At 51.2% G+C, this 14,724-nt stretch overlaps 5 protein-coding genes across 5 annotated transcripts; 3 read left to right on the top strand and 2 right to left on the bottom strand.

The window, feature by feature from the left end:
• The first annotated feature begins 137 nt into the window (after nt 1-137).
• Nucleotides 138-1,794, top strand: EDD37DRAFT_269378 (lipase). The gene has a single exon (XM_062810936.1). It carries the CDS (start codon nt 245-247, stop codon nt 1,688-1,690), a length of 1,446 nt encoding a protein of 481 aa, XP_062673516.1. The 5' UTR covers nt 138-244; the 3' UTR covers nt 1,691-1,794.
• Nucleotides 1,795-2,389: 595 nt separating this feature from the next.
• On the bottom strand, nt 2,390-4,332 carry EDD37DRAFT_269376 (uncharacterized protein). Its single transcript, XM_062810935.1, has 3 exons — nt 3,901-4,332; nt 3,795-3,851; nt 2,390-3,744 (listed from the first exon to the last, which is right to left on the bottom strand). Exons 1-3 carry the CDS (start codon nt 4,093-4,095, stop codon nt 2,629-2,631), a joined length of 1,368 nt encoding a protein of 455 aa, XP_062673515.1. The 5' UTR covers nt 4,096-4,332; the 3' UTR covers nt 2,390-2,628.
• A 1,922-nt stretch (nt 4,333-6,254) lies between these two features.
• On the top strand, nt 6,255-7,696 carry EDD37DRAFT_269359 (uncharacterized protein). The gene has a single exon (XM_062810934.1). The coding sequence runs from the start codon at nt 6,681-6,683 to the stop codon at nt 7,410-7,412; it is 732 nt and encodes a 243-aa protein (XP_062673514.1). The 5' UTR covers nt 6,255-6,680; the 3' UTR covers nt 7,413-7,696.
• A 2,373-nt stretch (nt 7,697-10,069) lies between these two features.
• Nucleotides 10,070-13,228, top strand: EDD37DRAFT_647289 (H+-transporting ATPase; the record flags this gene model as incomplete). Its single annotated transcript, XM_062817846.1, has 4 exons — nt 10,070-10,487; nt 10,537-10,760; nt 10,818-13,162; nt 13,219-13,228. 4 exons carry the CDS (start codon nt 10,070-10,072, stop codon nt 13,226-13,228), a joined length of 2,997 nt encoding a protein of 998 aa, XP_062673513.1.
• An 828-nt stretch (nt 13,229-14,056) lies between these two features.
• On the bottom strand, nt 14,057-14,660 carry EDD37DRAFT_622861 (uncharacterized protein). The gene has a single exon (XM_062816085.1). The coding sequence runs from the start codon at nt 14,601-14,603 to the stop codon at nt 14,103-14,105; it is 501 nt and encodes a 166-aa protein (XP_062673512.1). The 5' UTR covers nt 14,604-14,660; the 3' UTR covers nt 14,057-14,102.
• Between the last annotated feature and the right edge of the window lie 64 nt (nt 14,661-14,724).

Below are 14,724 nucleotides of genomic sequence, written 5' to 3'. Positions count from 1 at the left end.
CGAGACATGCTCCCAATCCCAAGCAAATCATCTCCGGACTCCATCATCTGCGACTTTCGCAACTCTTCGTACATTTTCCGTAACACTAACCTGCTCTTCGGACTGCGACAATTACTGCGCCTTCTACTTGACTCCATCTTGACAAACATCCAGTTCTGATATCCGCCGTGTATTGTCAGTCGGCGCCCGCAACCTCAAACGTTATAACCGCTGTTGCCTCCCAGGTGGAGATGCGCATCTCATCATGCCTCCCAGTCCATCGAGAATTGAATCGTCCTCCTCAGACTCCTACGACATGACTGAAGCCAAAGACTTTGCAGCTCCTGCGAGCCCTGGTCTTCCCAGGGTCACCTTCAACAACATAGACACCTTCCAAAATGACTCGGCAATCGATGATACTGAGGATGCATCTGATTTCGAACCGGAACCCTTCTCTCGAAGGCCTCGTTCAATGTCACATCACCTGTCGAGTAAAGATATACCTTCCAGGAAAGCGCTGAAATACAGAGCACGCATGTGGCGGTCCCTCATGTCATTTGGAATGCTCTTCCACTCATGGGCTACGCCTCGACCTCCCAAGCCTTCGTTTACACACCACATCCCTACCGACAACGTCCCGATTGATCTCCTCTTCTACCTCCCTCCCAGACATTCAGCTCTCCTTAGCCGAAACCCCGATCACCGCTTCCCTGTTGTGATCAACTTTCACGGTGGTGGCTTCTGCTTGGGCGACGCCAAAGATGATCGATACTGGGCAAGAGTCGTCCTTGAATATACAAATGCCATCTTTGTCAGCGTCAACTACCGTCGGGCGCCGGAACACCCCTTCCCCGGACCCGTGGACGACTGTGTCGAGTCCATCCTATGGGTCGCAGAGCATGCTGCGGAACTACACATCGACCAGACAAACATAGCCTTGTCTGGTTTCTCAGCTGGGGCGAACTTGACATTCGCAGCTCCATTGCGCCTCGCTTACCACCGCAAGGTTAATGCCACAGATGACAAAGCGTTCAGTCCGACCTCATCACACACCATGCATAGCGACACCGAGGCCAACGACTATGGAGACCAAGCCCAAGAAACCCAGAACTTTGTAACTCCCGTGCATTCAACACAAAATCTGGTCCGCAAGGAGACAAAGACGCCGCTGCGGATTCGCACCGTCATCGCCTGGTACCCGCTGCTCGACTGGACCATGTCCCGGTCGCGCAAGATTCGCGAATCACGCAATCCCAAAAAATGCCTGGCTAAGACCTTCACGGACCTGTTTGACTTCTCCTACCTCCCTCCGCCAGACATGGCGGGCGATCATTGCAGTCCATATGCCTCGCCCGGGCTGGCACAGGACCATATGCTTGTCGACGGCCTTCCAGAGGACATCCAAATGTGGCTGTGCGAGTGGGACATGCTGCTCCGCGAGGGTCAAGTCTTCGCCGACCGGCTCGAGAAACTCGGCAAACGTATCGACAGCAAGCTGATCCCCCGCGTGCCTCATGCCTGGGACAAATCCCCTAACCCCTTCCGAGATCAAAAGGCCATCGATTTCCTCTACATAAAGTCTGCCATCAATTTGAACAAAGTGTTCCAGAACAAGGACGGTGTGGGCCCAGACAACTCGATGAGCTCGCTTCACCCGACCGATACCATCATAGAGAGGCAACCGAGGGCAAGTATTGTCATGCCGATATAAAAGTCACATTCCCACATTAGCTTGCGCCAATATTCACCTTGGGACACGCGAGATCAGCTAGCTACCTACTTTTACGAATTCTCACAACTTTAGCGTTGAGCGTGCATGGATCGGCGTTTGAGTGTCGATGTCAAGGATTTCTTTTCATCTTCAAAATTCTTTTCCGTCTCACGAGTCGTGAGTAGCGGTCACCTATATTCCATTATCCTCAAGTTCTGGCAGAGAGGTTGACTAGGTTGAGGTGGGAAGATGGAATGACCATGGGATACGGCGTTGGTAGTGAGATATTAGTTATATGGAGATTCGCCGTGTCTCTTCTATGTGAGGTCGCACTGGTGGTATAGGAAATACAATATGCCTTGATGATCGATCCCTCATCCTTATTGCCAACCTCACTTATATTAGTGCTTTCTCTTCTGGACTTTGACAACAGTGACAGCCTTGTATGCCCTCGGTTCATCCTCGTCCGTCGCGAGACCCAGATCGGGTCTGTCCCTTTTAGTACGGCGTCATCTTCATTACGACAACCTGCGTTGATGCGTCGCCCATCGTGAACAGTCGCTCAGTGACTGAGATTGCAACTTCGGCACCCCATGGGACAATTGTAATGTTTCGAGGTCCACATTCCTAAAGATTGGATGCGAGGAGTTCTTTGTCATAAACGATGAAGTCTGACTTGAGGGAGATGAAGCGTACTTTGGGAGAATACTGAAGGCAGCAAGGTGCCATTGAATTACAACATTGTGGTAATACCATACTCAAGCTAAGATGTACAGCCCATTTTCATCCGAAGCTCTCTATCATACTTTGATTATTTGTGCAGAACTCTTTCGTTGGTCGTCTCATATGCATATCATGACGACCCGTATTGATTCACTTGTCCATCTATCCTGTCACCACACTTGGCAGAAAAGGACCCAGTGAGGGTTTCATGCCGTTCAGTATTGCTTGAAGGTGGTCTGGCTGGTCGTGGTGGGAATGGCTGGGTAGAACCGCTTCATGATTGGGCTCGGTGGTACACGTGCTCGAAGGCCAGTACCGAAGTATGGGCCAGGCATGGCGTCGGAAGCAACAGCAGTACCACTGACACCAGTAGCTTGAGTCCAGTTGGCTGGCCAGCTTGTGAGGCTACCAGTATAGGAGATGGGTGGACCCCAGGTCGAGCTGTTGTCCGAAGCAGAGACGTTGCCTGAAACCCAGGGAGCACCAGTGCCAGGCAAGGATGCATTGCTGGCAGCATAAGGAGCACCACCAGAGAAAGAGGCGTTGCCGGTTGCCATAGGTGCACCACTGGCTGGAATAGGAACGATTGTGGCATTGGACCAACTGGTTGTACCATTGGACACGGACGGGATGACTGCAGTTGGCCCAGCGTTGGTGGACGAAGTGGCAATTCCAGTAGAGAGGTTGGGGCAGACGATTTGTCGATACTGCTGTGTGTTGATGCCCAGATCGCCACCAATTGCACCAAAGAGATCAAGGTCGTTGCAGATCGTAGTGAGGTTGTTGCTGAAGCCGGCAGCGACTTCAAGACCCCAGACCGCAGCCTCCAAAGTGGAGATGACATCGGCACGAGTAGTATTGAAGTCGTAGCCATTTCGTGCAATCCAGCAGATCAGGGCACTGATCTGGTCAGGATTGAGGTTGGAATCAAGCAACCAATATCTGATTTCTGTTGTCTGGACTTGCTGGCAAGCCTGAGTGAGATTGAGGCCGGAGTCTGCAATGTTGAGTGCAAACAGGGCAGACAAGATTTCCGTCAATGACTGTGCAGCTGGACCAGGGAGTAGTTGGATGTCCGGGAGGATGTCGGCACTGAATTGGTTTGCAAGATCCATGATTGCAGCCGCAACAGCTGAGGTCTCACGGCGAATTTTGTGAGAGCCAATTTGTTCATTCAACTCATTTTGTTCGACGGCCTGGGTTTGGACTGGTTCAATCTCTTCATATCCACGAATATGGTAACTTCCTCTGGTCGAAGCTGCAGTTTCTTCCATGCATTCAACTCGAGTGATGGTGAGCATGGAACTCGTGGTCTTTGTAGTGAACGGTCCCTGTGAAAGTCAGTAAGGGGCCGGGGAGCCAAGATGAGGACAGAACCCACCACTGGAGATGGGTTGTTTTCGAAGTTGGTGACGGTGCAATAGCGGCAGTCGACGATCTGACGATGTTAGTGAACAAGGATGAAATCGCGCCGGAAATTCACTCACATAGTAGTAAGTTGTCATGATTGCAGCATAGATTGTGGTGGTTGGAGCAATTTGAGGAGCCATGTAAGGAGTGTAGGTCATAGTGCAGCCTGGTCCTGCTGCTGAAGTTGAAGCACTGGCACACTGTGACATTGGAATCATTTCGGCAAGACCGAAGACGGCCATGGCCAGGAGGAGCAGATGGTAGAACCACATGATGCAGGTGTATGAGCTGACTTTGACGGACAAGATGGTGCAAGGGAGCAGAGTCTTCAATGCGAGAACAAGCCACAGACACAAGGAAGACTGGCCAAGTCAAGGAGGAATGTTGGACTTTGTGGTGGTGCAGAAGAGAGAGATTGGTGGACGGAGTGATGATGAAGAAGAGAAGAGAGAGGAAGAGAAGGGAAGCGGGCAGATAAAGACGCGGGCGCAGTCTGAGACGAAAGTGAGGCAGGTGCGAGAGAAAAGGGAGGAAGAAGGTCGTTGAGGAAAGAGGTCGTCGTCTTTATGACACAATCACTGTACACGTAGGAAGGTACACTGCCATCAACGATGACCTTGCTCCTGCTTCCATGAACAACAAGTAATCCGATACGCATGACAACACAGCTCAATGAGAAAGTACGCAGACTTAGTCCTGGTGTCGCATAATCTCATCCAGCAATATCCATCACTTAATGTTTTCTCACAGCCAGCTGTGCCCTGGGTTGATAGGCGATATCAAATAACATCAAACCAAGAAAGGCCGAAGACTGCACCATGATTGTCTCTGTACACGTATCGTCGTCGACCCTTCCAGATTGACATTCCTCTTGCTCCATCTCCATCATTATACAAGCTGGGAAAATGAGAATTGCAAGTGTTGACCAAGAAGACGCGAACGGGGGGCGAGACCGGGAGTCTCTTTCTTGTCCTGAAAGAGTATCTGGATACCTTGTACGTCCTCTACTCACTGGTTCACCTGAAGCTCCCCAAGGGGCACGGTCTCATTCGCATCTCTGCCTCGCAGCAGCATTGTCTCACTTCCAGCATCTTGAACGTGCTCAAACTTGTCCATGCTCAGCAGCGACGCGTAGACACACATCTATGTGCATTATTGGAGTTCTCAAAATGGATGGTCGTGAATCTCACTTGTCAATGAACGCAACAGAACGTGAGATGAAGTGACAATAAAAGTAACGCGAAGAAGCGGCTGGCACGTGACACTTTTCCCATTCAGATCATGCCGCCTAGCTAGGACTTCTCTGACCTTCATCTCACTGACAATTTGGCCGATGCAACCGTCGGCAAGAATATCTGGATTTGTCTTTGAACAACTGCTGACCCACCCGTGACAGGTAGCGGGCAAGCTATAGAAGTACAATTCATTCGATTCTCGAAGCGATTCCACTTGTTGTCAAGCTTATCTCTGGCAGTTCGATCGTCTTGCCATCGTTTGTTCTTAGACTCCCCTTAAAAGACCGGAGCGTCATCAGATAGTTGGAAATGCAGCTCTAGCATCATCAACCGTCGACCTCGACCTCAATTTGAGTTCATCTTTGCATCATCGCGTGCAGGTGCAGACGATTCAGTCGTTTTGGTGCGGGGTATCAACCACATCAATTGGTCCCAGCCATGTCAAATGCCGACTATCTTGCCTGAGTCTCTCCCACATGTATCGATAAACTGCCAGTTGAAACAGTGGACACACCTGCCGCTTGCCACGCACTGCATGCGGGACGGATACAGATTCCACTTGTGGTTGATCGTCCTTCGCGAGACCACCACAAGCGTCTTGAATCTGTTAAAGGTTTCTTATCTTTACGCGAGCATATAACGTGCAGCGTTGAAGAACACCCGAAAGTATGCCCGCGCTTCTGCGAAGTCTCCGTGGGGTTATCGAACGTCGTAACCATGAGGTCACTTTGTAAATGGATCTGGAGTTGGTCATATAGACTGAGAAACATGTCATGAAATGGTCGCGACCGGTGTACGCTAAAGGCATGGCGATGTCATATAGCATACTGGCGTCACAGCGTCATATTCGTTGATAACGGTCGTTGATGTGCATCTTCATGCGAATTCGTACTTGCGAATAACCGAGGTCGACATTCGGCGAAACTAGTGCATCAGGATATAATAGGTACCGCAGGCGTATTGCGTGCCGACAAGCGTCCCAATACTCGTCAAACCTATCTCTCGAACTTGCGGCATTGTACCTGGTATCCCATTAGTGGTAAAATTGTTGCGATCATGGCTCACATTCACGGCCATCAGCTTGGGTCCAGGTAATCGCGGAAGACCAGAACGGCTTCTTTGCTTGATGCTGTTGGTGGGAGGCAATTCAATCAAGTGCGTGACCGCACCTGAGAACATTACTGAGGCGGCGCGAAATTCGTCTCTGGCGCCAGGACATCCATCTTGTTCGGATTCACCGCAACAATCGCAGTTTTCGCACGCTCAGACACCGAGACTCAACCAAGAGGTGGAATCCCTGCGTTACGTTGTCGCTCCCAACCTGGATGCTGCCAGAATAATACCTCAAGGTTTGTGTCGCACCTTGGTTGCAGTTGTACGGCTTTGTTCTGGAATTTTGTCGGCATTGCGCATGCAACCTTGGGCGGTTCGAAAATGCCTCAAGTAAGCCCTTCGGAGCATAACGCTGGGTGGATGCAACTCAAATTGACACTCCAGCATGTCTATGCGGGTGCCACGGGCAACCAGATTCGGGGCGGTCGGTCAAGTGCCGAATGCAGCAGCCATAAACCGACTCTGAAACGAGCCTCCACAAATATTTCTTCCACAGGTGGGTTTGATCCATGGTTCTATTCAATATTTTGCGCTGGTGCGAGGTGGACATGGTTATCTTTCCAGCAGTTCCGGAAATGGCTCAGAGATACGGCCTCAACGCTTCTTTTCACGGCCGAAGTACGGCTGGTGAAAGGGACGCCCAAGTCTTAACACAGAAGTCGGGACTGGATGCGCACGGAGATCTCGCGGAAATCCTGGCCGCCCAGTTTGCAGGACGCTGGGTGGCGCCGAAAGGAAGCCTCGCAGAAGTTTCCATAGACCAAGCTTCTGCATGCTTTGTGTGGGATGGGCCAATATCCATCCCCAGTGCACGGCGACAACAAACAAAGGTACTGGGCAGGGAACTAAAGCTGAGACCTCCTGTCTCTGTTGATCTGCGCGCAAGGCTGCCAACCGTTGAAGGTAAGGCAGGATCAAGTCTAGGCACCGGAGTCCAGTGCTTCAAGTCAGAGAGCTGGCCCCGTTGCCAATCTCAGCAATCAGTTGCCCAGTGCGATTTGTTTACATTTCACGAGCAAAATCTCAATCTTAGGATCCGCAACCATAGATTCGTGGCCAGGCGAGCTTATGGAAGGGTCTGTGAGAAAGTCCCCGGAATCCATCCCAGAAACCACTTCTGCAGCCAGTGCTTGTTTCTCGTCTGGCCTACTAGTGGAAATTTCACGGCCTTTTCCACCCTAATAGTGTTCAATCAAAGTGTGGGCCTCGACTTTGTTTTGAATCTCGCAAAACCGCGATAGCCGTGCGGCTCGCTGCTTCGGGCGCCGGGTCTCCAATCCATCAGGCTTAATTTGGATCCCTTATGATTGCCCAACTGAGGGCCATGCGCACTTGGACAAATAAGGCTCGAGCAGTTGACATACACTCAACGGCGCAAGCAGATGAATAATCGCCAGGGTAAACAGCAGCAACGGAAACCTCGGTGAATCTGCACGATTATCACATATGAAGGAAGCACGTCGATGACGGTACCCTGCATTTCTGATACGCCTAAGTAGAGACCCTGGTGCAATGCGCTTCAGCAAATGGCCAGAGGCTTGCGTCAAAAGGTTGGTGACAAGCAGGTGTCGTATTGCGTGTGGCCGTTGGGTGCATCCTATGCACAGCTGGGGAGCCCATGGTCGGAGAAAAGTGACAAGGCATGCCCGACTTGGGGCTTGTTGATCAACGAGTGCCGCTTGAATGTTAAACTGTCAAGATAGCCCTCTCGATACAAGACCGTACGATTTCGCATACAGAAATGCCTTCAAATGACTTGTGAGGACGGAATGCATCCAGAGCTAGCTTGTTGTATCCTAGATCAGCCGGGCTACCCATTCATCGCCGCCAATGCCGTAGCTCCCCCAATGGTCCGGCTGTGATGGCATGTCAATGATGCGATGTAATGAAGTCAGCGTGGGCCTGCCCACCTTTCCGAACTCGGGCATGCTTGGTGAACAGTCGGGATCAAGCAGTGCTTTTTAGGAGCGGCACCGTAGCTGCTAAGCGACGATTCGAAGCAAACCGCCGGGCGACAAAGCAAGCCACATTTCATAGTCATTGCTAGTACGTCTCAAGGTTATCTTTGAGAGACTCTGAGACGGTGGTCATCGCCGATAGCTCTCGGACTACGATAAAGCTGGTGAAATGCAAGATGCCATCATCGTGTTTGAAGTTTGACTTCCTTGCCGAGCTCTCCGCAGCTTTGCCGATACCTCATACGATCAACAACACCAGGTGAAAGACTGATTGTCCATCAGGGACCATGATTGCGTGCAGCACGACGAGTAGATACGAAGAGTCGCGGCCGATCTCAGCTTTCATGGCCAGATGCCCGCCATGAAACAATGGTTTGTCCCCAAGACCTGGACGTTGCGACCCCAAGACCTGGGCGTTGCGACCAAGAAACGCCATGGTTGAGCTGATTTTCTGCGTAGCTTTTTTGAATTGTCGCATACTCGTAACTTCATCCATGGTAGTATCTCATTTTTGCCATGTCGTGGTAGCCACGGTACTGTCACTACTCGGCGGGCAAGGCAATCAACAATCCTTTGAACATGGACCTGCGTAAAAAATTTATAGTCAGGTGGGAAGAATACTCCGTATAATGCTATCTCCCAATGCAAGCGCTTTTGGCCGCATGGTTTACCATCGTAGGCCACATCACAGTGACAATCAAGCGACATGGAAGTTGTACTCCCCAACCTCCCATCGTCAGAGGGTGTCTTCTAGGCATAAGTAATGGTGATTCCTAAGTTATCTAGGTATCTTCTGGGGGCATCCGGATGAATATGCTTGATTGAAAATAGTGGCAGGATGATCATCTTCTGCTATTCAATACACTACGAACTCGTGGCAATAAATGAGGTAACAGGCCAGTTCCATGCTTTCCTTAGTCATTCATTGCCGTCCATCTGGGAAGGACCGTGACATGCGATCTCTATCAATAAGTAATTCATGCATCTCATATTCGAAGTCTTGACGGCCAGCTAGTGGACTGATGACCATCGTAGATACTAGCAATAGCAAAGGACCTCGCTGGCGCGAAAACAAATCATGTCGGCAAAGAATGGCTGCACGCTTGCAGCGTCGCCTCACGTCATTGGATCGAGTCAGCATGCTTGGACCGTCGCCTAAGCGGCCTGTGGAAGTCACCACACGAGCCATGGCAGCAGTGGAAAAAGGGCCTGCACCCGTTTGGGTGCCAGTGAAGGGAAACTCCACCCAAGAGCATTTTCTCTTCGGCGTTTCTCCCCATCCACTACTACTCAACCATCCACAGTTCTTCGTCCATCCCACCAGTCATCAAACTTATTTTCAATTCATCCACCCTTGCGACCTTTCTTAGCAGCATCTCCATCCTTGCACCCATGTATTGACGGCGTCATCTTCAACCGCCATAGTCTGCCTACCGAATCCACCTTGCACGGATCTTTTCCCTTTGTCAGATCAAACTTTTAGCCCAGGTCCGTATTTTCCGGTAACCAAAACAAACTGCGTTACAGCCCAACCCTCGCCGTCACTGTTTGTCTTTTCCTTATCAAATGGCTCACGCGGCATGCTCGCTGACTGAACCTGAAGGAAAGCTTAAGCAGCCAACCACATCACCGTTCCAGGGACCTTGCTCGAGCTATCGCTGCTCCACGGGCTTGACGGATCGCAGGTGGAGTCCATTCTCACAAACTCTCCAGTCACAGTGACCGCAAAGGTGAGGTCGCCCTTCCTCTTTTTCTGCTTTGCTTTGCTCGCATGTTGTGAACGCTCTTTTACCTTTAAAGAGGGGTTGTACGCTGTGAGCTCATCTCTCTCTTCTCTTTCCCTTCAGCTTGGTCCTCACGCCCGACCTTGTTGCCAGTGTCGCTTTTTTCTTCTTTTGTTTTCCTTTCCTGCCTACTAACATCTCCACTCAACAGTGACCATGGCGGACCACGAGAAGGATCTCGAGAACGGCGACCCCAAGCGCGAAAGAATCTCCTTCGCCGACGGATGGGACCCCGATAAGGATGAGGGTGAATACGCCAACCTCATCCGATTCATTTCGACCTACCGTGACCGTAGATTCTCCAAGGCACCTTCACAAGTTTCCGGCGAGGATGTCGGCGACGCTACACAGAAGAAGAAGATTCCCTTCTACAAGAGATGGTTCACACAGGGAGGTGGTCCCGGTGAGCTCTACCAAGTCCCCGAGGACTGGCTCACCACCGACATCAAGGCTGGTCTTACCTCCGCCCAAGTGGAAGAAAGAAGAAAAAAGACTGGCTGGAACGAGCTGTCAACGGAAAAAGAGAACATGTTCCTGAAGTTTTTGGGTTACTTCCAAGGTCCTATTCTTTACGGTAAGTGTTGCGGCGAGTTTTTATCAAACTTGTGCTGATTTAGAACTAGTCATGGAACTTGCTGTCCTGCTCGCTGCTGGTCTGCGTGACTGGATCGATTTCGGTGTCATCATCGGTATCTTGATGCTGAACGCCATTGTCGGTTGGTACCAAGAGAAGCAAGCTGCCGATGTCGTCGCCAGTTTGAAGGGTGACATCGCCATGAAGGCTGAGGTCGTTCGTGATGGTCATGAGCAAGAAATCAAAGCTCGCGAACTTGTTCCTGGTGATATTGTAAGTTGCATGCAGCTCCATTTTTTGCTCATAACTCGCTCTGACGCACGTCTCTAGCTACTTCTTGAAGAAGGTTCCGTCGTCGCCGGTGAATGCCGCTTGATCTGCGACTACGACAACCCAGCTGGTTTCGAAGAATACAAGGAGATGATCAACGACCCCGAGGGCTACCACTCCCGCAACCACACTGAATCTGACGATGACGAGGAGCACCACATAGGTACCTCCATTGTCGCTACCGATCAGTCTTCCATCACCGGAGAGTCCTTGGCTGTCGACAAGTACATGGGTGATGTCTGTTACTACACCACCGGTTGCAAGCGAGGCAAGGGTTATGCCGTTATCACTGAATCCGCTCGTGGCTCTTTCGTCGGTAAGACTGCGTCTTTGGTCCAGGGTGCCAACGACTCCGGCCACTTCAAGGCCGTCATGGACTCCATCGGAACGGCTCTTTTGGTCTTGGTCGTCTTCTTCATTCTCGCTTCTTGGGTTGGCGGTTTCTTCCATCACATCGGAATTGCCACTCCTGAGGAAAGCTCGGTCACCCTGCTTAGCTACGCACTTATTCTTCTTATCATCGGTGTCCCCGTCGGTCTGCCTGTCGTCACCACCACCACTTTGGCTGTCGGTGCTGCTTATCTCGCCAAACAAAAGGCCATCGTGCAGAAGCTGACTGCTATCGAATCCTTGGCCGGTGTCGATGTGCTTTGCTCTGACAAGACCGGTACTTTGACTGCCAACCAGCTTACCATCCGTGAGCCTTACGTCGCCGAGGGTGAGGATGTCAACTGGATGATGGCCTGCGCCGCTCTCGCTTCTTCCCACAACCTGAAGGCTCTTGATCCCATTGACAAGATCACCATTCTTACTCTCAAGAGATATCCGAAGGCCCGAGAAATCCTGCAACAAGGCTGGAAGACTGTCAAGTTCTTGCCTTTCGACCCCGTCTCCAAGCGCATCACCACCCTCTGCACGCTCAAGGGTGAGAACTGGTCTTTCTGCAAGGGTGCACCAAAAGCTGTCCTTTCCATCGCCGAATGTGACGAAGCCACCGCCAAGCACTACCGTGACACCGCGGCTGACTTTGCCCGTCGTGGTTTCCGATCTCTCGGTGTCGCTTCCAAGCGTGGAGACGAGCCATGGAAGGTCATTGGCATGTTGCCCATGTTCGATCCCCCTCGTGACGATACTGCCCACACCATCCTGGAAGCTCAGAACCTCGGTCTCAGCGTCAAGATGTTGACTGGTGATGCCATTGCCATCGCCAAGGAAACCTGCAAACTTCTCGCTCTCGGTACAAAGGTGTACAATTCTCAGCGTCTGATTGCTGGAGGTGTTACCGGTTCCACTCAATATGACTTGGTCGAGAAGGCCGATGGTTTCGCTGAGGTCTTCCCAGAGCACAAATACCAGGTCGTCGAAATGTTGCAGCAACGTGGTCATTTGACTGCCATGACTGGTGACGGTGTCAACGATGCTCCTTCCTTGAAGAAGTCCGATTGCGGTATCGCCGTCGAGGGTGCCACCGAAGCCGCTCAAGCCGCTGCCGACATTGTCTTTTTGGCTCCTGGTCTCAGCACTATTGTCGATGCCATCAAGGTCGCCCGTCAAATTTTCCAGCGTATGAAGGCCTACGTGCAATACCGTATCGCTCTTTGCTTGCATTTGGAACTCTACCTGACCACCTCCATGATCATCATCAACGAGACTGTCCGTACCGACTTGGTCGTGTTTTTGGCCTTGTTCGCCGATCTTGCCACCATCGCTGTTGCCTACGACAACGCTCACTACGAACCCAGACCTGTCGAATGGCAATTGCCCAAGATTTGGGTCATCTCGGTCATCCTCGGTTTCCTTCTTGCCATCTCCACCTGGATTATGCGCGGATCGTTCTACCTGCCTAACGGCGGTCTGGTCCAGAACTTTGGTAATGTTCAACTCATGCTTTTCCTCCAGATCTCGCTGGTTGAGAACTGGCTTATCTTCGTTACTCGAGGTGGACAAACCTGGCCATCCTGGAAGTTGGTCGCCGCCATCTTCGCCGTCGACGTCATCTCGACACTCTTCTGTATTTTCGGTTGGTTGCATCCCCCTTTGCACGACACCAACACCATCCCCAAGGACCATTTCACTACGGACCACTACAGCGTCCAAACCTCCGTCGTCACCGTCGTCGTCATCTGGGGTTACTCCATTGGTGTTACTATCGTGGTCGCTATTGTCTACTACCTTCTACTCAGCATCAAATGGATCGACAACCTCGGCCGTGATGTCAGAAGCCGCGCTGATACCGACATGGAGAATGTCCTGTCTCATCTCAGCCGCATCGCACTTGAGCACGAGACTGATGTCCATGGAAAGACGAAATGGGTCCTTGGCTCCAGAGGCACTGGTGAAGAAGAGTGAGTTTCCCACCCTTTATTCTTTATTGAGAACACATACTGACAACCATTTGCAGAGAGGAGTAATCTATGGTCGTTTTGTCCATATGAGCGAAGATCTCGAAGACATCTTGTCTTTGGGCATGGAAATGGTTTTCGATGCTCGAAGCAACTTATCTGTCTTCTGATGTCGTAATTGAGCTAATACCGTGAGGAGCACATTGGGAAACGGCAAAAAGGGTGATTCCTCAAACACTGCAGCCTTATTTCCATGTATTGTCTTACAACCAGAACATCGGAAAATACAGAAAAAAACATTCTCACAGAAAACGAGCGGCTCTAGACTGCCCTAAGGCCCTTGACCTGTACTTCTGTCCCTGACTTTAAATCCAGTCAGGGGCTGCAATAGATTTCATTACCTTCTCCTGCTATTCTATCGCCCACGTCGCCTACGTTTCGCGAACTTGATACTATGATCGAGATTTCTCCTGCCTAATATCACACTGGGAATATCGGATGTCGTCCATGAGTAACCAATCCGATGAGATATCCCACAAGTTTTGCCATTGGGGAGTCGTGTCCACTATTATGAAGTCGGCAGCTCCTGGGCAGGGACGTTGCTGCTACTGGCCTCGAGCCGTGGTCGTATGCTCATTGCGGCCTCAGACAACCTTGTCACAACCTTGCGTATCAGCCTCGCCTGATCTGTTTCGCTTTCGGAACACCCATCCGCAAAAGGCACCCGCTGACCCGACTTGACTCGTTGCTGATTCTGTTATAATCTCTGGTGGCCATAACAAACAAACAAACAAAGTTTCTGCCAGAGATAGAGATTCTGAGATTCATGCACGCCCGGGCCTTAGCTGTCAACAAATAGTGAGTGACATTGCTTAGTGTCGCCGGCATCTGGTCCGAGTTCTGTAATTTTCTTTCCTTACGGTTTTGGTAACTTATTTTTATCTCATTCGGGAATATCCATGTGACAGCACGTTTGACATTCGACATACCGATCTGACGCTGCACACCACTTATGCACCCCATCCTTGGTAAACGGGTCTGTGCTGCAAGGCTTCAATTTCTTGCTTGGGTCCGGATACCTCGTGTACGCGCGGCTGTTGGGACTTGAGGGGTCACAAAGTCTGGCCCAGTCTAGAGCAGGAGAACGAACTGGGATTGCGGCAAGGGCGACGTGAAATAGCTGTGCAGTTGCTTTCGCTGGCACGAGGGACGCGGCACTTATGAGGTATGGAGGGCGGTCATACTGTACCAACTGGCATCGCCAGCGCCTGACAATATCTCGTGCCCTCATGCTGGGCCTCCTCAGGGGCAGTTGGGGAAGCTCTGGGCAATCACGGCGGGGAAGTGTAGAGCTTCCTCGGCCCCTTACTGTCCTTAGGGCCATTCCGGGGCTGCGGAGAAGTCTGGTCGTATGTTGCTGCTTACTTGCGGCATTTCGGATCATCAACTCGAAGGCTCCAGGGAGCCGGGCCTCAGTTTCATGGATGTCGTTATAACAACCCGACGGCAGACGGTACCTTACACTACGTCTGCCGTCTGCCAAGTTGTGATAGTAATTAAGTTTA

The sequence above is a fragment of the Exophiala viscosa genome (genome assembly GCF_022695815.1).
Source record: "Exophiala viscosa unplaced genomic scaffold EDD37scaffold_2, whole genome shotgun sequence".
NCBI lineage: Eukaryota > Fungi > Ascomycota > Eurotiomycetes > Chaetothyriales > Herpotrichiellaceae > Exophiala > Exophiala viscosa.
Note: the sequence above shows the minus strand (reverse complement) of the source record. Positions and strands in the feature narration are given on the sequence as shown.